We start from the raw sequence: 26,113 nt of genomic DNA, 5'->3' as shown, positions 1-26,113 counted from the left end.
TGTACTTTCCAAACAAGATGGTTAGCCATAGACTTCTCAAGTCGACATGAAAGACAACACGGTAGAAGAGTTGTAGAATAGTTTTTCCTCTTACCAAGACTGTCATAACAAATTATCTGGTCCCCATCATATTGCTGCTTGTCGGAGGTTGCCGTGCATAATTTGAATGCAACGTCTCCAACATGGCTCCAATATGCTTCAGAGGCGTATAGTTGACAACAAGCACAATACAAACACAAGCTTTGCTTTTCAATCTATTTCTTATACAATGCCGCGGTCACATGGACGAGGTGACGGCACATATTTGCATCCCACTGGAGAGTTTCTCCATCATGGCAGATGCCCAAACTTTATCACAAGTACCACCCCCTGAATGTGGCACTTCATATATTCTCAGCGTCTGGGCACGATTTGCACATGCGTAAATCACGGAGGCATTTAAATCGTCAACTGCTTCTACTCCTCTGTAATTTTGGTAATCTAGGGGAGTGACAATATCGTAACAGCTGATCTGAACTTTGCGCATTTTTTTTTACCTAACTAGGCAATTCCTTTACAGTGTTAAGGTATTTTTCTGGATCTGGTCTTGTGACATCTTTGAGAAAGCAAGGTGCCCTTTGGAATAGTTAAAAGTAAGCGTGAATATGCAGAAAGATGCACGAACTCATTCACTGTCAAGCTCACTGGAACAATGAATGACCTGTCCAAAGTAACGGTCAAAGCCAACTTTCTAAGTGAACAGTGAAACTATTTAGATTTGTTACCCTTTAAATCTTTGAAAGAAGTCAAGATTTTTGATAGCACATTTCATTGTGTCTGTTGACATAAGCCTGTGAGCTTCCATTCTTGAATCAGGACTGCATGACTGGTTTCACAATCATCTATTGTCACAGTAAGCTGCCTGCCATTTCACATTGATTGACAACTCAATGTGAATACAGGGGTTACCTGACTTACAAACACTGGTACTTATGAACACAATCCCATATAGGGGTATAATTTGACAGACTCGTCATACAAACATTGCCTGTACTTACAAATGAATGTTTTACATTGTCCTGCATTGTGTTTGGAACAATGTTGTCACTTCAAGAGGTTATTCAGTTCTTTTTTTTTAAAAAGAGGTTGTAAGGCAGAAATGTCAAACCACCCCTAAGAAATTATAAAATTCATGAGCCCTTTGGAGATTTTTTTTCAAGTTGGAACAATGTCAGCCACCTGGGAGTGGCCAGCTCTCAAAGACCAGGTTTTCTAGTTTATTTTTAAAAATTTTTAGGTTTTGATTTGAGCAGAAGCCTTTGGGGTCTCAAAAGTGTTGGAAGTTTCAGTGAATTTCTCCTGGTCAATATTCTCTCTGAATATTCAGTTGACGCTTTTTCCCTCCTGGATTGGACAATGGCATGTGAGAACCTGTGTCTGATTTTTCATTTTTGGCAAGGGTTGTGTTTATGGGATGTTATTACACTGGAACAGTTAATTAGTAATACGTGCTGTCTATTATTCAGTTGAATTTTCCAATATTTAAGTTATTCTAAATTCCTCTCTCTTTTGTTTGCACATTAACTATTGTGTTTAAATAAATTGAGTTTTGCTTAATGTCGAGTAGTTGCATCGCATCTGGAACATGCCTTTAGAATGAGAAAAAGTTAGGGTCCAGGCTACCTTCTCAAAACATAGTCAGTTCTGCTATAACATAGTTCCGTTCTTAGATAAGCCCACGTTAAAAGAAAATTGCATAATAGCAGCACCATCGAAACTAATGGGGCTGGAAGCACATACCCGATACATGCTTTAAAAGATCGCACTTTAGAAACAGTGTCCCCAATTTGTGAATCGCGTTATAGTGAATTTGCATTAACAAAATGCTCATTATAACAGAATGACCTGTATTTTGAGGGGGTCTGGTTTGGTCCATAACAGTTCTGACTTGTGTACAAATTGACTTGAGAATGGATTCCAAAACAGAACCTGTTCACAATCAGTGGACTGGCTCTTAAGGCTCTACTGAGATGGGACTACAAATGAATTTCAATGCTGGTTGATATAGTGGGTTGTGCACTTTAATGAAATACTTGTTCTTATATGACATTATGTCATTAGAAGGAATATAAATATAATAAATTTATTTTATAGTTGTGTGTGCTTTTCTGTAATTGAGACTTAAGAGCTTTATTTAAACAATCTTTATTTTATCTTGTCTCTTCACGGTCTGTCTATGTGGATACTAGGTGGATAGGCATGCTGTGTTGGGTACTGACGATGGGTTGGCATAGCTGAGTGTCAGGATGGTGGTGAGGGGTTTTGAGGGGGCAAGGGTTTTATATTAAAAAAAAGTTATTTCAACACAGTGCCTGTGCACAGGGAGAGCCCTTTCATTCAGTCCTCATCGTATCTGGCATCCCCCACCCACGTCTGTCAGATTGGACATCAAGAGAATGATTTCTGTAAGTTGGGTTTGAAGTGCTGGGAATTCTCTTGATTTGAGGATGAGAATTCAGGCCAATGAGTTGAATTGCAGTATCACTGGACACACACATGTGAGTGCAACATAGATTTGGGTGAAAGTTAATACAGTTTCCAAGAAATCTCAAGTTTGCAGTGGCTTTAGAATGATCCTAGTCCAGTACAACTTTGTAGCTGTAAGGTGCCCAGGTGAACTCTCCAAACCCACATCAGAGTTATTAAAACTTGCTTTTGGAGCCTTTTAAAATGCATAAACAAAACAGAAGCTTCCATCCTGCACTTAACTGCTGAGGCCCATGAAACTGAGTCATGGCGTGGACAGCAGCTGTCCTTGCACTTCCTATATAGGAGTAGTTGGCTATTCGCCTCCTGAACCCTATTCTGCTACCCAGAACTGATGCACAATCCAATTAACAATTGCTGGTTCCATAACCATTGTACCTTTGCCAAAAAAAAAACAGGTCAGAGATTTAAGATTTGCAGTTGATTTTTTTCTTTATGAACTCATGAGATGAGAGCATCGCTGGCTAAGCAAGCATTTGTTGTCCATCCCTAATTAGTTAAGAGTCAACCACACTTCTACGGGTCTGGAATCAGATGTAGGCCAGATCAGGTAAGGATGGCAGCACCCTTTCCTATGGGTTTTTTACCCCAACAATCAACGAAGGATTCATGGCCATTATTAGACTCTTAATTCCAGATTTTTATTCAATTCAAATTCCACCATCTGCCATTGAGGGATTCAAAGCCAAGTCCCCACAGCATGACCTGGGTCTCTGGATTAACAGTCTAGTGATAATACCACTAGCCATCACCTCCCATCTCTGCCAACTCTCACCCTCAATAGCAGATGGTTTCAGATTTCCACTTTCCTTGGTCTGAAATGTTTCCTGTTTGGCAGAATTCTAATTTTGAGATTACACCCCACTTTTCCTGCACCTCTCTCTTCAGCAAAAATAATCTCTCTTGAGGTACCCTTTCAACTTCTTTAATCAACTTAAACATCTCAATTAGATCACACCCTCCCCTTTCTACAGAGATAGGAATTAAGGTCTAGCCTATGTAACCAGTCTTCAAAATTTGATATTTTGATCTCAGTAATCCAAAGCCTAGGGAGACTCTACCAATCTTAGTTTTATGATTACAGCCTCAGACTTCCTAAAAAGTTTAGAGTTGGGTTTCTGTGGAATTGGGTGATCGGATTTGTTGAACAATGCAAAAGACCAACCATAATGCATCACTAAACAATTCACTCTGGCTAAACATTTATAGGACTTAATACTGCCCATTTGATGAAGGTATACTTGAGCGTAGCTCTGATTGGAAAAGAAGCCTATACTCCTAACATAAGAAAAACTCCTTGCAATCTACGAATTGCATCAGGTCTCTCTAATCAGACCATTTATCTACATGCCCATTTGTAGTCACTGACAGATTGGTGGAAAGATATAAGAGTCAAAAAGTATGGTGCTGGAAAAGCACAGCTGGTCAGGCAGCATCCGAGGGGCAGGAGAATCGACTTTTCGAGCATAAGCTCTTCATCACATTCCTGATGAGGAGCTTAAGCTCAAAACAGTGACTCTCCTGCTCCTCGGATGCTGCCTGACCAGCTGTGCTTTTCCAGCACCACATCTTTTGACTGTGATCTCTAGCATCTGCAGTCCTCACTTTCTCCCAGAAAGATATAAGAACAAGACGACAGCATCATTTCAGAGGGACAAATTCGATCAACAATGACGGATTAAGAAGAAATCTCAGCCATGCAGTGAAGGTTTTCATGTGCTGCTCAATTAGTTGACAGGGGAGAAGGGAATGAGACCTACTTCAATGTTTGAGCTATTTTCTTTCTTTGAATATTCTTTAATGGTACTCCTCTTAAGCCAAAGCTATATTCCACTTTGCCATTGGTGAACCACGAATTGAATGGACTATTGGTTAGTTACTTGGCAGTGGATCAAATTTACTTGTCATTGTAGAGTCAACACAGAGTTATGGCACACTGATGACTGTGAACACACTACAATCAATCACAGGGGTATTGTTCACCCACTTGGCAATGGAGCGCCGACTTCACAGAAGTCTACCTGCTGACTACAATCTAGGTACCTGCCGAGGAGCTTCACCCAGAGGCAAGGGACATCTTCAAACGATGCTACAAAATGCACAATCAAGGTGTGTTTTGTCAGTTTTGTCCTGATCTTGATAATGCCCACGTCTTTAAACTTAAAAGAAGCAAGTTCACAGAACGATACCTGCAAACACCATCACTGATGCTGTTAACCGGACAAAAGTCTTTTGCTTCAGGCTGCAGACTCCTTGACGATTGTTTACATTTTTGCATGGTTTATGGTCTTAATATTTTGGCTAATACCCCTGTACCACCCTCAGATGTACTGACTACCAGCATGCTTTCCAAACAAGTTCAATCTTTGTCATATAAACATAGCAAAAAATTATTCGATACACCCAAAACAAGATTGGCAAAGTAAAGGATAACAGCATTCATCATCAACTGTAGCTACATTAACTTGAGCTACTAAAGGCAACTTTAGTAATTTTATCGGGTCAATCCATGACTTAGTGGTTAGCACTGCTGCCTCACAGCACCAGGGACCTGGGTTCAATTTCTGCCTCAGGCAACTGTCTGTGTGCAGTTTGCACATTCTCCCCGTGTCTGTGTGGGTTTCCTCCTGGTGGTCCAATTTCCTCCCATAGTCCAAAGATGTGCAGGTCAGGTGAATTGGCCATGCTAAATTGCCCGTAGCGTTAGGTGCATTAGTCAGGGGTAAATGTAGGGGAATGGGTCTGGGTGGGTTACTCTTTGGAGGGTCAATGTGGACTTGTTGGACCGAAGGGCCTGTTTCCACACTGTAGGGAATCTAATGTAATCTATTTAAAGGCATCTTTGATCCATACATGGGATTTGTGTGTACTCAGTACTTGCCCATTTAGTATGGTTAGACAGAATTCCTCAATGGAAAATATTTCTCCAGTCAACATTTGTTTAGGAATTCTGCACAATAGTGCTGAGGTCATTAGCACCTCAAAAGGTACCTATTTTTATTTTCAAAGTGTTGAATCAGTTAAGGGCTTCTCAATTTTTCTAGTGGTTCCTGTATTCTGCTTGTACCAAGTGGTTTAACCCTTGCTTCATGGAATCGTCCTTGAACACCGTAGCAGTGTCATTCTAACATTGATTCTAGCCAACCTGTGCAGTTTCTCATTTATCCACTTAGTGATGCTAGGGGTCCATGTCATGTGCAAACCTTCCCGCTGTGAGGGAGGGAACTTTCTTCCTGTTGCTTTGGCCTGAATTCAGTTCCCTGCTCATCGCGGCACACCACCCTCACTTACAGCTGATATTGTTAGAGGACTTAATTGAGGCAAATGTAACTTGACATGGGGTATCTAGATTCTTCAGAAATTAAATGTGAAATGAGCTTATTTTTTCTGCACTGTGCCTGTATTCTTGGTTCAATTAATTCAATGGCAAATTCCACTGCCTTTTTTATTGCCGGATTATCACACATTCCTACAATGATATTTCCTGGCGAATTTGGCTTTACCCTTGTCAAACCGAAATGTGCCAGGGAGGCAGCGTCAGGCACTACCTTCCTTCTATTAAGTTACAGTAACCCTTTGGGGGTAAATTGGTGCCAAGTGTAACCACTTGATAGCTGTTCTCAGAAAAGCCTAAAGATTGGTACTTTAATGCAAGTAATACTGTTCGTAGACTTTAAAAGACCAAAGGTGTTTACGTGCAGAACTCTGGTGCACCCCTGGCAGATGAAGAGAAACAGAAAGATATCTTAAAGAAAGGGAAAAAAAAATCAGTTTGATCTCAAAACTGGCGCTTTGAAGCCCCGAGTAATAGCAATGGCACATAAGTGAACACAAGACAATGAATGACAAGTACAACAATAAACAATAAAAGGGCACAAGCTCTCTTTAATCAGCTCTGGGAACACGGCTGCATGGGATGGTGCACATATTTGATGAACACGAGATGCAGAAGATGAGGTGATAATGTGCAAGTTGCAAAAGGTCCTCACCATTAAATGAATACTGGAACCGGACTTCCTTTTCTGAATAGTTCAATAAGAGAAAGGGAAGAGAACAAGAAATTTCCACTGGTTAGATCGGAAAAGCACAAAGGTTTATTTTTGGAGGGACAGATGGATCACAACAAAACCATAGGTCAGATCTAATCTACTGCCAAAGCAAATTGTGTGTTTCTGAGGCACCTGAGCATGTATTTATTTAACTGGTGGATATGTGCACTATTAGAGAGCCGAATAGAGAACCACTTTAACATAATGCGTTGCAGATCAGGTCAAGTGTGTTTTAAATTTCCCCCATTCCACCCAATTGTTGAGTTAAATGGATACTAAAATCAGAGAAGCTATAAAACCAATATTACTCCCAATCAGATGTTCATTGGTACAGAATGTGAATCTAGCCAAAATTAGCTTTGCATTCAGCAGGACAAATGAAAGAATGTCAAACTTCAAATGATTTCAACAGTTTATATCACGAAGGAATGGGGGGCCAACTGATTGTCAAGGCAACTCTAACTGGCTGAAGCCATGGGAAAAAATAGCAATAGGCTTACCCAGCTCCCAGTCCCTTCAATTTCCCACTTGGTAGGAAAGGTTAAAACCGCCCCAGATCCCAATTTCATCACAGGAAGCAAAATGCCCTGACTTCCTCTATTGTTGCACAAGTTCCATTTTGGTTTAATTCACCAGAGGTGAGGTGGTGGTTGTGGTAGGAACCTGTTTGAAGAATTTGAAGGGAACGAAGCAGATATTTGGACACAATGCTTAACTCAAAGGGATATTTTGGATAACAGGGGTTAACAGTGTAAGATTAGGTGTTTTTTTAGTTAAGTCAGCCAGAAATAAATTATGGACAGATAACAATGCTGAAAGCTTTGGGAGAATGTGAAATACATTGCTTTCGTAGTGATCCATTTAAAAACAAGGAGAAAGCAGAGCAGTCAAGAGGAAATGGGAAAGAGAAAAGGAACTGGAGAAAATCAGTATTGTTATGGGCTGAACCTTGACTTAAGGATGAATTGGCATTACGAACATTAGCAGGCAGGCTGGAAGCTTACACAGTTCCAATCATCCCACTGTTCACTTTCCTGGAAAACCTTACCATTTTATACTTGCTATTTACAATCAGTTAGCAACTCCAACCCTCGAAGCGATTGTTACTGATGAGTAACTCTATCACTATAATCACCTTTTATCTCCACTAAATTGGCTGCATCAACCAAATGTTAGGTGTGCATCTACTAGCACAAATGCAAATAATGGAAATTATTTCCTAGCATTTAAACGGCAGATTATTAAAATAAAATGTATATTATAAACTGTAATTCAAATTTTAAAAAAATCACTTCAGGTACCTGTGAAACTAGCACTATGGAATCACAGAACCCCTACAGTGTGGAAGCAGGCCATTTGGCCCATCGAGCCTTCATCAACCCTCTGAAGAGCATCCCACCCAGACTCATCCCCCTACCTTGACCCTGTATTGCCCATGGCTAATCCAACCAGCCTGAACATCTATAGACACAATGGGCAATTTCATATAGCCAATCCATCTAAGCTGCACATCTTTGGACTGGGAGTGGAAACCAGAGCAACCAAGGAAACCTGCACAGACATGTGGAGAACACGCAAACTCCACACAGATATTCACCAAAGGCTGGAATTGAACTAGGGTCCCTGGTGCTGTGAGCTATCAGTGCTAACCACTGGGCCACCGTGCCTCAATTAGTTACTACACAATCAATACTGAAACTCCTAATTATACACTTGATGAAAATCAACAATAAATTGAGAGATATCAGGCAAGTCTTATTCAATAGTTAACATTAGGTAAGATTTCTACAATGGGCTAATTACATGACACATGATCAAAAGCTTTGGCTTGTACACTCTGAGAATGGAGATTCTATTAACAGGAAGCAGGACAGCTATCACTCTCTTGACTGTTTTCAAAGGAAGTGTGCACTGGGTGAACAAGTTAAAGGATTTCTTCAGTTCCATGGTGTTTCAATTTGATGGTCATGGATGTGTCATTCTTAACAATGCCAGATGCTCCAAAAGCTTGTATTTTCAAATAAACCTGTTGGACTATAACCTGGTGTGTGGTTTTCAACTTTATCCACCCCAATCCAACATGGGCACCTCCACATCAAGGCAAGTTCCAAGTCTAGAAGTGCCTAATTGGAGAGATGCTGCTGGATATGTACTCCCTATCTGGTATGTTCAACCCATAACTGGTTGAAAAACAGGAAATCAATGACATTGGTGCAAACTTTACATTAAGTACATTCAGTGTTCACTTCTGAAAAATTGTACTGAGGAATGTCTCGAATCATCAAAATCATGGGATTTACCTTGCACATTAATCATCGGACATCAATGAAAAGTAGGAGCTTTAGCAATGTTGAAATTCATCAATTAATTTAAATCGATGCCTAGATGGAGTGCAGAAAATAGTGTCTGCTGTGTCTCTACTTAAGTAACTGAATGCAATCTTCACTTTGAAGATTATGGATGGTCACCTCCTGATGCTGGGGAAAAGGCTGCAACCTGTATATCTGTGCTTTAGAGGGTAGCTCTCCCACCTGGGTTACAAAACCTGTGGGTTCAAATTGCACACAAAGAACTGGGTGTAAAATCTAGGCTGCCACGCCAGCACAGGGGAGGCATTGTTGCATCTGTAACCTTTCAAGTGAGAAGGTCACATCCTCCGAGGATGGGCATCCAAGGTTCTATTTCAAAAAAAAAAGCACAAAACTTGTCCCCAGTGACTGAGCCAATATTTCTCCATTATTTTATACCACAAGGACAAATAGTCTGGCGCATGTGTCATGTAAAACCTTGTGGTACAAGTGAGTTCCCTACGTTATGGTGGTACCCTTCACAAGTTGCTCAATGGTCTCGAAGCAGTGGGCTGTTCTTGAGAGACGAAAGGTGCCATACAAATGTGAGATTTTTCTTTCAACTGATGGATGCTGTGTAAACAAAGGCATACTGACGGAAGCGGCAAAGGGGAGGGCCATGGCAGCAATCTATTAACAGTTGATATCAAATTGGAGGTTTGGGTCATTTAACTTCTGAACACTGTAGTTAACAATCAGTACTGTCTGCAAAATCGAGTATTTCTCCCCCTCCTTTCTGTCTCACAGTCCTTCTGCCAATTGCTGTCTCGGCCCACATACTATGAATAAGGGTGAAACTATATGCAAACAGTCCTGCCTTCATAAACTGAGGTCAATGCATTCAGGGAGCTAATTTTTCAGGAGACAGTGAGGTCTGCAGATGCTGGAGATCAGAGTTGAGTGTGTGTTGCTGGAAAAGCATAGCAGGTCAGACAGCATCCGAGGAGCAGGAAAATCTATGTTTCAGGCCAAGCCCTTCATCAGCTAATTTCTCACTCAAATGTTGGAGAGTTTTTTTTGACTTTATCCAAATTTTGCTTTGGGTGTATTCTCAGAAACAGCTGCTTAGAGCTTGGAGTACAAGGTAATGCAAGAAGAGCCTTGGGTTTTGTGTTGTACCTGTCACTAGTGGCCTGATGCTCAAAGTGAGTCATAAAATACATGAATATTTCCAATGATCCGAAACACAGGAAAAGCAGGCTAAAAGGAATGCTCAATCTCAGCATTAATCTGTTCTGTAGACGCTGGTCTATTCCCACCTTAAATTATCAACAGTGCTCCCAATCGTCTCATCTCATATAATAACCTTCCTGTTCCACCTGCTTTCCTAGGGCATTTGTAGCAGTGAGACTAAAATGGAATAAACGCAGCTTGTCAGCATTAAAATTGTGAGTAATCAGGGGGCGGAAATGACCATCCATCTCTGTGGCTTGTGATTGAGGGTGACAGATGGGCTGGATTCTGAGGTGAAGGTAAAGTCCCAGAGGAACATAGAGCTGCTTTGTTCATCACAGAGAGATGACTGGTGGTGGTTTAACCTGAGGGCCCCATGCCTCCGGCAAGGGGAGGGGTTGAGAAGGAGAGTCCTTCATGGTAACCTTAGCCAACATGGGGATTGAACCCATACACTCTTGGCATCATTCCATTTTGCAAACCAGCCATCCAACCAATGGAGCTAACTGACCCCCAGATTTTGGTAAAGTCTGTACTGCTATAATGAAGTTCCCTGTAATTCTTACTCTTGTAGGGGTTGTGATGTTAAACCAGAAATATAACCAATTGTGTGAAACTGAATTTGATACTCTGATATTCTGTGGTTTGGCACAAAGGAAAATTCTGATGACTTTGAAAGTTATCAACCCATTGTAAAAATCCCAAATAGTTCAACAGTGTACTTCAGGGAAAGAAGAGAAAATCTGTCCAAATGTAGTTTAAACCACATACTGAGTGGCTGATCTCTGAATTGACTTCGCAAGTTGTCAGGAACAATAACAACTACTCGCATTTACAGAGCAGCTTGCAAAATGGGTATGACTGGACATAATTTGACACAGAGCCACAGGACAAAAGTTTAGATCATGGAGAAAGAGAGAGGTTTACAAAGGCAATTTCAGAGTTTGGGGCAAGAGACAGTTGAAGACAGAGTTGTCACTGGTGCAGCATTGAAAATTAGGAACCCAGAGAGAGAGGACAGATCAAAGGGGCATAAATGATCTCAGCATACTGACATATGAGAGGCTGTTACAGAGATATGAAGGGCGAGGTGACTTTGAACTTAAGGATTGAAGATATGGAGAATACAGTTTTGCCAGCATCCTGAAGTCAAATAGTGGAGAGTAAATTCAGGGAGGTGATTGCTGGCTGTGGGCAATAAAGACACAGAAACCTGCTTCTCAGAATGTCTCTCTCCGCATCTGACAAAATCCTTTGTGGTGAAAAGAAAACTAAAGAAAGATTCTGCTCATTTGAATATCTGTAAAATAAGCTCTTATAGATGCATTGATTGGCGAGGATCCACAACATAAAAGCAATGGAGAATACTTCAGAAACAAAATAACATAGCAAACAATGGGAATGTAGAGCATTCACTGCACTGGGAACAGGTAATGAAAAGCAAGTAAATGATCATCACTTCCCTGGGAAACACAGAATTTACTCGGCATGCTATTAATGTGGATTGACACACAATACAAACTCTTTACATTAAACTAACTAGCATTCTACTTTCATGAGTTTAAGTGGCATGTTATATTTAATTTGGAAGCTTTGAAATAATTGCAACGATAATAGCATACTTAACATTCAGTGTTGATACCTAAGGCCTTGAAATGACTCTTTGGGATACTACTTATTTCACTTAAAATGGATTAATTCCTCTTGTGAAAACAGGCCAAAAAGAACAATCTTAAAATTATTGACTTGCTAGAATGCCAGAGTGTAATTTTAAAACGTCACACTTAGTCTGCTGAATTTTTAACAAAAAAACTTGATGCATTTCTGAAATTATTTGTAAAATTTCCTTGATATCACAAAAGAAAAGTCAAAAGAACCGTAAATCAGAAACAAAAACAGAAATTCCTGGAAAAGCTCAGTGGGTCCAGCAGCAGCTGTGAAGAGAAAGCAAAGTTTGCAAATTCGGGTCCAGTGACCCTTTCTCAAAACACTCCTGCCAGACCTGCTGAGTTTATCCAGCAATTTCTGTTTCCGTGTCAAAATGTGGCCATGACTGGCAAAGCAGGCTGGAAGAAGTTGAATAGCTTACTCTTGCTCCAATTTCTCATGTTGAATGTCAGAAAAAGTACAAATTAAGGGATTTCCCAGAATAACAGGACAAAAGGACCGAAAATAATAGTTCCTTGTGTGTACAATGCTCACGAGTCGAAATATTTCATCTAATTTTCAAATTTTTAAGTCAGTTTGAGTTAATCCCTGAGTTTAAGGGAGAATGATTGTGCCAAGTGCCTGTGAGGTGTGAGTTGCTTTCCCAACAACCGAGCTCATCTCCTTTTGATCTGAAGCCTTGGGTATTACAGGTTGTGGGGACAGACACAGGACTTAATGCCAATCACTTATAGCCACTTGGTCAAACTTCTGATATCTTGATCAGGAAACTGCTTTGGATAGACCCTGTACCAAACAAAAAAAAGCAACATACCCCGTATTATATACAAAATACCCTGCAAGGACTGCAACAAACAATATATTGGACAGACGGGCAGGAAACTAGCCACTTAGATACATGAGCACCAACTAGCCACCAAAAGACATGACCAACTATCATTATTATCCATACACACAGACGATGAGGGACACCAGTTTGTCTGGGATAATACATCCATCCTGGGACAGGCTAAACAAAGACACACACGGGAACTCCTAGAGGCCTGCCATTCAAACCGGAACTCCATTAACAAACATACCGATTTGGATCCGATTTACCAACCTCTCAGTAAAAGAATCGGAAATGATATCACTCACCACAACAGACCAAGAGACATAAATAGCAAGCGGGACAGAACACCAGCACTTCACCAGAGGCTCACTGATGATGTTACTTAGCAGGGTGATGAAACATCTGAAAACAAATCTTCCAGCTCAGTGAGCAAACTTATAACCTGATTCACAACCTGAGCTACAAATCAGGGTAAGTCGCAGATTTTACCCTGTTCATGACATTTGAGTAATGGTGGCACTTGCACTTCCACGCCTCTTTGGGTTTCCACTGTTTTGAACTCTGCACCATTTGAACAGAACATTCCATCCACAAGGTGGATGACAGAATATTTGCCAATATACCACAGGAGTGTGATATAATTAAACTTTTCCAAACCTGCCATTCTGAGAGACCTCCAAATGAGAACATCATCCCATTACTGACTGAGGTCTTGTCTGACTAAATGTTGGCTTTCAAAAGTTCCCTTCTTAATGAGACTAATTGGCAGATGGTTTTCAGTCTGCATTATATAATCCATTGTGTGTTCTTTTTTAACGCGCTATTATTAGTCTTAATTATACTTGACGAGAAAGATCCACAATTATCCAAACCGTCATTTTGCACTCAAACAGTATTCCGTCATCATCTTACTAACTAATAACCAATTCTGAAAGCAGTGAGCATAATTACAAAGTGATAAAGGTCATTCAATTGGTGGTTTGGGGAGGGGTTGGGTGGGTTGTCTTTGTAATCAAAAGAGCTTTTAAGTCCCCCATTGCAGAAAGAAACAATGCTACTTTGAAAAGATCTCACTGAAGAGATGATGTGGAGATGGCCAAGTTGGACTGGGGTGGACAAAGTCAGAAGTCACATGATACCAGGTTATAGTTCAACAGGCTTAATTGAAATCTATTTCAAATAAACGTATTGGACTAATCCTGGTGTCATGTGACTTTTCACTGAAGTTGCCAGTCCTGTGGATCAGCCTTCAAAAATACATGGTATTTTTGATAAGCACACGGATGATGATGGGATAGTGTAGGGGGATGGGCTTAGATTAGTTCACAGGTCGGCGCAACATCGAGGGCCGAAGGGCCTGTTCTGCGCTGTATTGTTCTATGTTCTATAAGTCTGCATCCTCTAAGTTACAGTTTGCCCGTTCCAAACTCACACTGTCGCCGCATCTCCAAGTGTAATTCCCATCTGCAGCCAAGTGTAATGTAGAGGTTGTAGATGAATTGGGAATGGAAGAAAGAACTACAAGAGACGTACTCCTCTGGTCAGGCTCTCTTTGAAAAATAAAGCTGAAGGAAATTGGCTGGTAAAGACAGGGCTGTTCAGAAAGCATAAAATAAGCAACTCTTGGGTCCACAGTACAGCTAAATCAAGTTGAGGCAATAAGCAAGCCAATTTCAATACATAACCATTTATCACTAGGGGAACAATTTCAGAGATGCCACAAAGAATGAAAACCCTCTTCCACATTAAATGAGATCTGGTCTCTTGCTTTCAGGTTCTTATTCCATTCTGAGTGTTTTCTGTGTATTGTTCACTTACAACAGCAGGTGTTAAACAGAATGAAAATAGCCCCTTAGGAAATGAGACACACACGAAAACCTTAAACCTACCTTGACACCATCTGTTTTCTTATTCAGTAAATTCTTTGCTGCTGTAAGATCAAGTGAAACAAAACATTGTAAGCATTTATCGTATTACTGCTTCGCTTCTGTGAAGATTAATTTATTTCTGACAAATTGGACTATCATTCCATTTGGTGCAAGAGACATTTTGGAAGAAGTTAATAGCTTTCTAAAGATTGAAAACAAGGATATTGCCAGTGGCAGAACAAACCACTGAAGGGCAAGTTCAAGCATATTTAGTTAAGTAATGGAAGTTACGGTCTCAATCTTACCTTTCATGAATTACACAGTGAGAAAAAAGGAAGAGATATAGAGGAGAAAGAATGATGTTTGAATTGCAATATTTAGTATTAGATCTTTGTTTCTCAAAGCACGTTCATTCCAAATGCAGTAGGGGTCTGGTGTTAATTCTTGGGAATGGCAATGAGGCAGGTCCATAGGAACCACTAACACAGGTACATTTATTGCCCTTATCACAAACTGACCTGCCCTGGTCTCTTGAACAGACTGTTTTGTCCAATGGAAAAATATGTGATTGGATACAATATTGGGCAATGGGCGAAAGTCAAGTACCAATGACAGAAAGTCTTACACCAAGGGATTAAATTTGAAATCAGACTGGTAAATTGCCATTGACAAATGGGAAACTAAATGGACACAGGAAGAGGAACAGAGCTTGGTGCACCTTTACTAGAGGTGAGATTGTGGAGGAGGAGATATGGGTGTACCACTTTAAAAATGCTTCCTAAGGGCCTGCCATAAGGATCAAGACTTCAAGTGGGAATTGACATGCTCTTTTTTTCTATTCTCTGTCTGGCATTACATTCCACATTCCAAATGGAGTGGCCCTATGAGTGAAATGTCTCTACATGGGTATGAATTGCAGCCACTGTCCCGATACAGGTCACACGCTTCACCGCTGTCAGGAGATAACCCCATTAGCAAAGGGCTCCAACATGATGAAACGTGTTAGGCAGGCAACCAATCCTCATGCACACACAGAGGTAATGGGAAGCATTAATCACATGAGATGGGATCAGCGCACGCTCAGCTCAGTCAATGTGGCAGATGAGAAGATTGGAAATGATGAACTTTACGCTTCCTCCAATAATTGTAAAGCGTATTCTCAAACACAATCTTGTTCACCAGTAGCTTCTCAATTACCAGTGTGTTGGATTTGTAACTACCTTCCCCCAACACCCTCCCATTTATTAATAAGTGGGCTAAAATGTGAATTCCTACTGTCCTTCTGTGGAGAAAGTCAACATGTGTGAAATGGGAAAACCCAGTTTAACAACTACATGGTATATTTACCTTTCAAAATATTTCTCCCATTAGTATCTTTGGGCTATTGATAATTGTCATTCTTCAGCGATAGCATGGAAGGTGCGGAGGAAAGAGAACGCTTTACACCTACTTAGACATTAAGGAGTAAAAAAGGAGTAATAGAAAGATTGGAACTGTGGTATGGATGGAACCAGAAATAGTCAAGGTCACTGGAACCAGATCTTAAACCAAATTGATTGCAATTAGATGACGGCTATGGTTTTAAATTTACTTGGCCTTTCAGCTATCATCATTGGCTGGCTATTCTGGAGTTTAAGACAAAAATTAGAAGCTGCAACATTATAACATAGTCACTTATCATTCTATAATCACGGTCAGATTTTTTGGCAGAGGACCCAAATAGTTATTTTCTGGAAGTTAGACTTGTCCTTTTTCCATTCAGTGTGTACCTGCTCCCTCCTTATAAATCTGTGCACAGATGTCTCTTTGACCCAGTCTCTCCTGCTTGGTTCCCCTGGGATAGACCCTCACCAGCAAAGGACCTTCAGAACCTTAACCAATTGAATACGATAAGTAAATGACTGATATCTTTCAGGTTTTTTTTAGGACTGAGAGGCAGAGGCACTCTTCTGAAAAGATGAAAAAAATTTCAAAACATGTGAAGCAGTCTTTAATGGATCCTGCGATTTGAAGCCTGCTTTGCATTCTGAGCATAATGGACTAAAACTAGTCTTCAAATGACTGGAATGTGTTACTGAGTGAAGAAACATCTTCAAACTCAATTATGTTATACATTTCATATAACGTTGATATTTTGACATTCAGAGTAGCTCTTGAACAGTGGAAATGCTTTAGGCTACTCGGATTTCTGTGCCATACTTGTGTTTAGATGTCTTTGGGCCAAGTTTTATCCTATTTCACTTCTCTTCCCTTATTATTTTTCGGTCAACTTTTCACCTCATTTAATGTTGGGAGTGATTTGTCTTCAATAGCCACTTGTTCCACGTACCATTCTGTGAATGGATTCCTGTAACCTCCTGCCTTTTAAGTATAAATTCTGCAATTTCTGCCATTAATGACCAGTTTACGCTAAAGGAGTTTTTACAATGGGATGAACAAATCTTTCAATAGAAAGATGAAACCTAGAAATTTGCAAGGGTGCATTGCTTCTCCACATCTAAACATTTGAAATATTAATTTCAGTTACTTTGTCAGAACACATGATAAAGATTCCAATGAAAATAATGCAGATGCAGCTGCAGGCATGCGTAAACTCGTCGCAATTTGTCTGGGCCAATCTAATTATTGTCCCTATTGTGTTTAACTTCAGGCTCTCTGCATTAAACACTGTTTAAATTGTCAAAAGAAAAATATCAGGGGCTGAAATGTATTCATCATGAAAAGGTAACCCATTGCACCACTGCAGTGCTCCGATAGACTTGTCCAAAATTAGCACACAATCGCTTAACACAAACAGGAAAATACTGCAGAAGCTGGAAGTCGGAAGGCCAGGGAGCATCTGCTTGGGTTCGGGAAGTAGTACTCAGAACTCCAGTCTCACGTCTGCCGTTTCAGCCTTGACCTTAGCAGACTTGTGTCTAATGGCTAACCATTAATAACGCAAACAACGGCAGTGCAGGTGGACGTGTTAACTGCTTGCATGCCAATATTGCAGGAGCTTTCAAGAGTAGAATTGCAGTGTATGCATGCGGCTACAGGTTTTTAATGGGACAAATACATTTCCCCACCTATGCTTAAGATTCACATACCTTTTTTGTTATCTTAAAGAAACAAAAAACCTCGGGAAGCAATGATGAATGATGGTTAAATGACAGTCATTCCGAGTTAGGTGAAGACACTCAGTTTGCATGCTGCTTTTCACATGGGTAGTTCAATGCCACATACCTTGCTCAGCCAGACCAACAGCAGCTGTGGCTGCTGCAGCTGGAGCTGTGTACTGCCTGCCAACTATTGGAAGGGAAGGATTTAGTGACAGGAGCCAAGAAGCCCCAAAGGTTAATAAGAGGAAAAGCAAAACCCAAGTGTTTTAAGCCCACCATTTACTCCGTACCCTCTAAATCATATCCAACGTCAACTTTCATGCATGCAAGGTAACACAGAACCATAAGCGCAGAAGGAGACCATTCAGCCCACTCTGTCCATGCTGTTTCTTTGTAGACCCGTCTCGGATCTCCAAAACAAAGGGTCAAGGTCTCGGGATATGGGTGAGGCCACTTTGGACTGAAATCAGGAGAAATCTCATCAATCAAAGGGTGTGGAATCTGTGGAACCCTGGACCACAGAAAGCTTTGGAGGCCAAGTCATTGAATACAGTTCAATTTCTAGCAGTTAAAGGCATTGAGGGATATGGGGAGAGGGAGGGCGTCTGGTGTTGAGATAGAGGATCAAGTGTGATCACGTTGAATGGCGGAACAGTTTCAATGGGCCGAATGACCTACTCCTACTCCTAATTTCTAAATACGATTGAAATAGTCCCACCGCCGCCCTTGCCCCATAGCCCTGCCATTCTTTCCACTTCACATGTGCTTCAGGTTTTGTTTTAGAAGTTACTATTGGAGATACTGCCACTGGCCTCTCAGGCAACACTTTGCAGATCACCACTGGATAAGCAAGCAAATTCGCCTCATCTCCTCTATTCCAAACACCCAGCTTCACCTCACCCCATCTCAGCTCACCACCACCACCCCCAACCCCACCCCCGCTCCCCCACCCACCATTCAAAAAAGGTCTCCAGTTGCTCCTGCTAGATCAACATGAGGAACATGAAAAGATACTGCTTTAGTCATCTGTTGTGGGCACCTTCTTCTGCCAGTCTGAGTTGCAAAGTTGGGGAACAACCTTGGCTTGCTTTAACATGGTCTTCCAGCCACCTTAAGGTTTGGCCAAAAAGCAGAGTCCGCAACAGTCCCCATTCTTGCTAACCGTGGAGTAATGACACCAACTGCAGCCCTCAGGCACAGGTAACTCCTGATACCAGGCAGGCAGGGAACAACAGTGGAGAAGAGGAGTGTCCACTGGCTTTGTTGTGTTGTTATGGCGACTGAGCATTTCTCTCATCGCAGCATTGATGCCGGGACATTGACGCCCACAGCTGACCTCATTCCATCAATAGAATTTATGAACCTGAATTTGCATTTTTATAAAATTGAAATGGTACCAGATGCTCAGCCTAAAGCTGTTGAGGGGTCTCAATGTCATTTGCAATTACTACATTTTATACGTTCATTAGTGTCTTTAGATTTTTATTTTGCTTTTTGAGACTGTTCTTTCTCCCTGTAAATATGTTTTCCCAATGCTATGGGTTGCTGCTTGATGGAAGTCACCTTCCTTCACTCAACTGAACGACACAATATCCTCCCTTTTCACTTGCACATTTGTGGGTGGAACGGTGGCTTAGTGGTTCGCACTGCTGTTTCACAGCGCCAGGGACTCCGGTTCAGTTCCAGCCTCGGACTGTCTACGCAGAGTTTAAACATTCTCCCCACGTCTGCATGTGTTTCCTCTGGGTGTTCCAGTTTCTTCCCACAGTCCAAAGGTGTTATCGGAAGAATGTTGTGAAATTTGAAAAGATTTACAAAGATGTTGCCAGGGTTGGAGGGCTTGAGCTATGGGGAGGGCCTAAATAGGTCGGGGCTGTTTTCCCTGGAGCATCGAAGGCTGAGGAATGTCCTCATAGAGGTTTGTAAAATCATGAGAGGCATGGATCGGGTGAATAGCCAAAGTCTTTTCCCCAGGGTGGGGGAATCCAGAACTAGAGGGCATACGTTGAAAGGTGAGAGGGGAAAGAGTTAAAAGAGACCCAAGGGACAACTTATGAGCTGCCAGAGGAAGTGATGGAGGCTGGTACAATTACAGCATTTGAAAGACATTTGGAATAAAGGGTTTAGAGGGATATGAGCAAATGCTGGCAAATATAACTATATACATTTAGGATATCTGGTCAGCATGGATGAGTTGAACCAAATGGTCGATTTCCATGCTGTACACCTCCATGACTCTCTGTGCAGGTTAGGTGACTTGGCAATGCTAAATTACCCATAGTATCCAGGGATTTGCAGGCTAGGTGGATTAGCCATGAGAAATACGGAGTTACAGAGATAGGGTAGAGAGGTGGGTCTGAGTGGGATGCTCTTCAGTGGGTTCGATGGACTGAATAGCCTACACTGCAGGGATGCTATGATTCTGTGAGGAGCTCCAGGTGTTGCTCATGCCTTATAGCTGCCCTCTCCAGATCCCGGTGAACTGCAATGCCACTGAGCTTGGGAAATCCACATCAAAGACATGGGGGATTGATATGCTTCCATACTTACACCCGACTGCTCTCCAGGGAACTACCTCTGCATGGTGCTACGATAGGGGAGATTTAGAATTCTGCAGTGTTACCAATTCAACTGATCTTTAAACGGAAAATTCCTGCTCTACACCTGTACAAATGTAATAGCTATCAGCATCAGGTGGCTTTCTGAAAGGGTCCACTTCCTTGGGGGAATTTACCTGGTTTTATGTATACAAACGCACAGTAAATGCACTTTAACACTCACCATCCATCATTTACGCAGGCTGCTGTAGTGGCGATAACAACTTACATTTATGTAGCATCTTTAGCATAGTGAAACCCTCCAAAGCACTCGGAACAAACATCATAAAGCTAGAATTTAACACCGTAGCATGTAAGGTGACGTTACACTGAGTGCTTGGTCAAAGAGGGAGTTTTTAAAAATCAAGGAGAACATGAAGGAGTATAAGGAGGGAATTCCAGAGCTTAGAGCCGAATAAACCAAAGGTGTGGCTGCCATTTCTGGCTGATAGAGGGGAGCAAGGGCTGGTACGATTAAAAGTTGGAATGTGGCAGAATAGAAGGAACACAGAGATTTCAAGAGCATTCAGAATCTGGTGAAGATTACAGAAATACACAAATCTGAGACCATGTAGGGGTGTGGAAACTAAGTTGAAAATGTTAAAATGCATGTATTGCCAGTTCTGGGGCCTCCATGAGGTCAGGTGCGACAGCAGAACGAGACCCGGTGCATGTCAGGGCCTCAGCGTTGGAGGTTTGGGACTCAGATTCACAGGCAGTGACATCAGCTGGGATGTTTATCAGACTAGTCATAGTGCAGAGGTAACAAAGGCAGAGATGAGGGTTTCACAAGCATCTGACCTGAGCAAGGGATAGAGTTGGGAACTGTGAAAGAATAAAAAGCTGGCCAGTTTTAGATTTCCCATTGCTTTGAAACCTGTTTAGTTCCTCAGTCCTTCAAAATTGCCATTTCCTTCTCTTCGCCTTGCTCATCTTCTCTACTTTGTGAAATGCCTTGGGACACTGCGCTCCATGGAAAGGCACTGCATACAATGTTGCTCTCATCCTTTCCCAAATAGACCAGACTTACCAAACAGTGACTTCACAAACACAGTTGCCCTCAAATACAAAGCACCTACCAATACTAATGCTGAATCCTCTTTCAGTTTAAAAAGGCAGTCAGTGTGGTCTCATGAAGACCATTTCCTGATTGGACTCTTGAACATAATGACTCAATGGTGAGGCAATCAACTGCTTCCATTGACTTTGAAAAGCACGAGAAGATTGCCAAAAGCTACATTGCAAGAAACTTCTACAACAAGTTCCCCATTCACTGTGATCAGTCAGTGTTGTTTGCATGGATGCCTTCTGAGACCCAGGGAGTTACTGCTCCTTTTCCTTGTGACATTCGGACAACCCCATAAGCTGAATTTTGAGATGTATTTTTGCCCTGATCAGCCATGGGTTATCATACTGGGTTTTCTGCTTCTCCACGGAGGTGAGATGGTCCATGGGTGGTTGAGATAGGGGATTGTAGGCAGGCTGGGGAGCAGAAGGAAGTATTTAACCATTCTGTTACAGCCAGGACAACGTGGTCCAGGTTAGATGGCCAAGTCAGCCTCCCTCAGTTCTTGCACACAAATGCAAATGCGACCAGAGAAATGCAATAAACCCATTAAGTGCTCAGATCCAGCAAAATAATGGATCCTGACCAATCCATGTGGTGAGGACAGAGTAAGGGCAAGGCCAGGTTTGAGGCCATTCTGTTTCCGAGTGGGAAGGACCTGAATGGAAGATAAAATGGAAGGGCAAGTCATGCCTGGGTAGTTCTTGAGAACTGCCTCCAAGTTTGGGAATCTAGGGATGAGCCATGTCTTTCTGCCAGTCTTGTCAGGCTGTTCAACAGAAGAAAAGATATTAAGACGCAAAACATTCAAACTCCCGTCTTGTTGAATGTTACTTCCTCTCAAACTTGTGACCTTCACTATCAAGAAGAACAAATGCATCAGGTGTGTGGAAGCAGCATCCTCCCTCAACAGACTTCCAAGAGCTTTTCTAGGTCGCTGCTTGGTTACACACCTGGAATTCTCGACTGAACAGCACTATGGAAGCACTTTTGTTGCATTGTTTTAAGACAGTGGCTCACCAACATCCTCTCAAGGGGCAACCAGGGATGGGCAATAAATGTCAGCCTTGCCAAGAACACCTATATCCCATATATAAGTTAAATACATAAATAAATCAGTAAAAGCTTGAAAATAATAATCATTCCTAACTGGTGTGCCTTACCAATTAATGAATAAACTGTTAGTGGACTAGACAATTAGCCCATTGAGCTTCTAAGAGGACATCTCTACTCCCGAGCTTATCTGTAAACACGTATCTGAACACCTATGGAATTGCTTGAAAACAGGGTAATGTAACAGTGTTGGCAACTTCCTTATTTAATGAGGAAAATATTTATTCCCAGTATGTAATAAGTTGTTTAAAATAATTAAGTTTGTACAATCCTAGAAACTCCTGTCATAACTGTTAGTGGACAAAAACTTAATTAGCACCGATGAAATGGTTTGGTCTGCTTTTTAATGCAGATGTTAATGGATTAATGCATGTGTTAAAGTAACACAAAGGACTATCTTATAAACACACTAAGAATTTGTCCACTAATATCACCAGTTGTGATTCTAGGTACAATTCGTTCACTGTATATAATAGAATATGATACAAGGAATGACTTAGAGACATACCTGAAAAGTTTCTTGTAGCGAGCATTGTGGTCAGAATGGCACCCTGAATTGGAAAAGAACAATTAGCAAATCTGCTACTTTTTAACTCGTGCACCTGAACCACTTTCCACGAATAAGGATCTTGTTAGAATGTGACAGAACAAAAACAAAATCAGCCCTTAACAGGGGTTAACCAAAACTAGTCAAAGTAATTTTTTGGAGGTAAAGTATAATTTTAACAATTAGGCTGTTGGAGGAATTTTAAAATTCCTATCAGCAATGGCTTAGTGAGTAGCACATACATTTCAGATTTGAAAGCAGTGAGTTTGGTTATACATTTTATATCTTAAAACCTTGCATAAATGGTATGGGTGCGTGTGTAGCTGATTTTATTCACAATGCTTCGAACTGTCTGCTCCAATTTTTCACTCAGCCTTCCAGCTTTTTGTACAGCTTTGTCTCCTTTTCTTTGAGCCCACACTCAGACTTAATTAAGCAAGCACAGTGAGCAGCAACAATAAACAGATTCACATTGTTCAAAATAGAACAACTAAGCCATTGAGCAACTCCAATTCAAATCCCCCTCCAGAACTTTATTCAAATAATCAAGGTTGACCACCCCTAGTACCATACTGAGACAGCAATGCACAGTTGAGGAACTGTCTGTTAGGATTTTTCAAAAAAATTCTTCAACAGAATGAGGGCGTCACTGGCTAGGCAATATATATTGTCCATCCCTAATTGCCCAGAGGGCAGTTGAGAGTCAACCACTTTGTTGTGGGTCTAGAGTCATATGTAGACCAGACCAGGTAAGGATGGCAGTTTTCCTTCCCAAAAAGCTGTTAATGAATCGGATGGGTTTTTTCCAATAATTGGCAATGGATGTATTGTCGTCATTAGATTCTTAATCTCCAGATATTTATTGAATTCCACCTTTTGCCATGGTAGGATTTGAACCCGGGTCTCAGAATATTACATGGGTTGCTGGATTAACAGTCCAGTGATAATACCACTAGGCCATCACCTCCCCTAATCAGGGGGCATAAAAAATACAACACTACTTTGAAGTGGAGCTGGGAAGATCTCCCTGTTATTCTGGCCAACATTTTATCCTTTAACCGATTAAAAAAAGAACTGGTATAAATTGGTGGTCATATTTCCTGCATTTTGAGTGTCAATACTTGAAAAAGTATATCAATTAGCTGTAAATTAGGTTGGAATATTCCTGAGTTTTTGAAAGTCACCATACAAATGTAAATTCTTTGATACAAATCAAAAGCCTGAGCTGGAACTAATTAAAGAGTTTCACTTTACTTTTTTTAAAAAAAAAGTCATTGTAATATTCTATTCTAACTCTTGTATCTTCAATCTTGTAGATGATATTTTATCAGTTATCATCCATTAGAATGAATTCTGAGTAAATATGTAATGAAGCTGACCTATTTCTTGTACCTAATAATGTCAGACCCATTACCAGGCTATATTGGGATGGTAGGAATTGTTGGATTGAAAGTAGTGAAGGTCCATCTAGATTACCTTCTGTTGTTCACAATGGAATTTTTGAATAGCCAAGGCAATCAAGATGATCTGCTTCTACTGTCTCCTGTGAACCTGCCCCATTTGCCGGCTGGATTTTTTTTTACTACAGACGATTCGGGGGTAAAGTTATCCTTACAGCTTTTAATCACCTCTCCATTTCTCCAAAGCCACTGATTTTGAGCACTGACGGGCTACATCCAGGAGTTGTTTGAAGAACAGGGACAAGGTCCTCCTTCAACATTCTCAGAGGAATATGCTCATCAAGGATCATTGAATAACTGTTGTGATCAGGAATTCTCATTCCACCCTCTCCCCATCAACGAAACTCACTTTTAGTCTCATTACTGCTAGGGGTCAGAATTGGCCTTGGAGCCCTGAGGTTCCAAATATCTCAGCTACTTGCTAGATATACATATATATTTATAAGCAGCTGTACTAGTTGAAGATTAGATTACTTACAGTGTGGAAACAGGCCCTTCGGCCCAACATGTCCACACCGACCCGCCGAAGCGCAACCCACCCATACCCCTACATATACCCCTTACCTAACACTACGGACAATTTAGCATGGCCAATTCACCTGACCCACACATCTTTTGACTGATGTGATATTACTTTTACCATTTCAAAAGCGAATGCCTAAAGTCACTGCCTATTTAAAACAAAAAGATACTAATGGATTACTTTCCTCTTATCATTATAGACTAGCCATACTGCTTGAATCTTAAACATCCAAAATTTGTGCTACTGATCAGAAATGTTGCTTAATTTATCCTTTGACATGACTGAAACTCTGCTTTCAAATTAGTTCAAGTGCATGAAATCTTTTTACTAAGGGACATGTGCTCTGAAGTTCTTGAGACAGAAACAGCTGTGTATGTATCAAGAGACATTCAGAATTAGGCTGTACGATTAGGTTGGTCAATTCTTTCTCTCCTCCTCTCAGCAGACCTGCCCTGTTTGTAAATGTGAGTATGGTAGCTTCAAGTGGACAAAATGCATAATGCCATTTACACTACAAGTTTAAAACAAAGGAATTAAACTGCATAGTAGACAAGTCATCTCAAAATCTAAAAGTGAAATGATCAGACAATGGGGGAAGACCTAAATGGAGCACAGTGGGCAAGTTTAATTATTCATGGACAGATTGTGTATGACAAAATGACTGTTTACCCTGCAGCCTTTGCCTGGAGTCATGCACGATCATAATGTTCCTCAATAAGGTAACTGTTACTGTGGGTACATGAGTATTTTAACTGTTGGAGGTGTTGGATAACTTGCTCAGAAGGTACTCTAAGTGATTTTCAATTATCGAATTTGATACAGCTCCTGACAATTTCATAGACAGATTAATATATTGTTCTTCCTCCACTACGTGACAGGCCCTGAAATCTCACAGAGCATGCTGGGAAGAATATGAAGACACCATGTATGTGTGTTGTAAACATCACAAAAGAAAACTCTGAAAACCGATACTCTGGTTAGCAATACATCTATCACAAAATAACATGCCTGGGTTTCAGGTTAACTGAGCTATGTTCTGTCATTTGATGATACATTTAAATACTTTATAACGATCTGCTCCTTCATCTTCCAGTGTTTCCTACGGTCTCATGGATACAGTATAACCTTGAGCTTACCTTCAGCTTTCTTCTGGCATTGAACTTCCTCAAACATTCGACAGTTTCTTGACGATGCATCATTGATGCTACAGTAGAACGTTGCTGAAAAAATATCAAGTGATAT

General features: G+C 41.0%; 1 protein-coding gene across 1 annotated transcript in view; it reads right to left on the bottom strand.

Annotated features, from left to right (window-relative positions):
* The window catches only part of camk2g2 (calcium/calmodulin-dependent protein kinase (CaM kinase) II gamma 2), a 354,839-nt gene that overhangs the window by 53,031 nt on the left and 275,695 nt on the right, over positions 1–26,113 (bottom strand). The window contains exons 11-13 of the mRNA XM_060854081.1: positions 26,008–26,091; positions 22,850–22,892; positions 14,486–14,526 (exon numbers count right to left, since the gene is read on the bottom strand). Of these exons, the coding sequence (XP_060710064.1) occupies positions 14,486–14,526; positions 22,850–22,892; positions 26,008–26,091 (168 nt within the window). The remainder of the gene's footprint in view (positions 1–14,485; positions 14,527–22,849; positions 22,893–26,007; positions 26,092–26,113) is intronic.

Source organism: Hemiscyllium ocellatum, chromosome 43, assembly GCF_020745735.1.
Source record: "Hemiscyllium ocellatum isolate sHemOce1 chromosome 43, sHemOce1.pat.X.cur, whole genome shotgun sequence".
NCBI lineage: Eukaryota > Metazoa > Chordata > Chondrichthyes > Orectolobiformes > Hemiscylliidae > Hemiscyllium > Hemiscyllium ocellatum.
The sequence above is the reverse complement of the archived record's forward strand: the minus strand, read 5'-3'. Positions and strand labels throughout refer to the sequence as shown.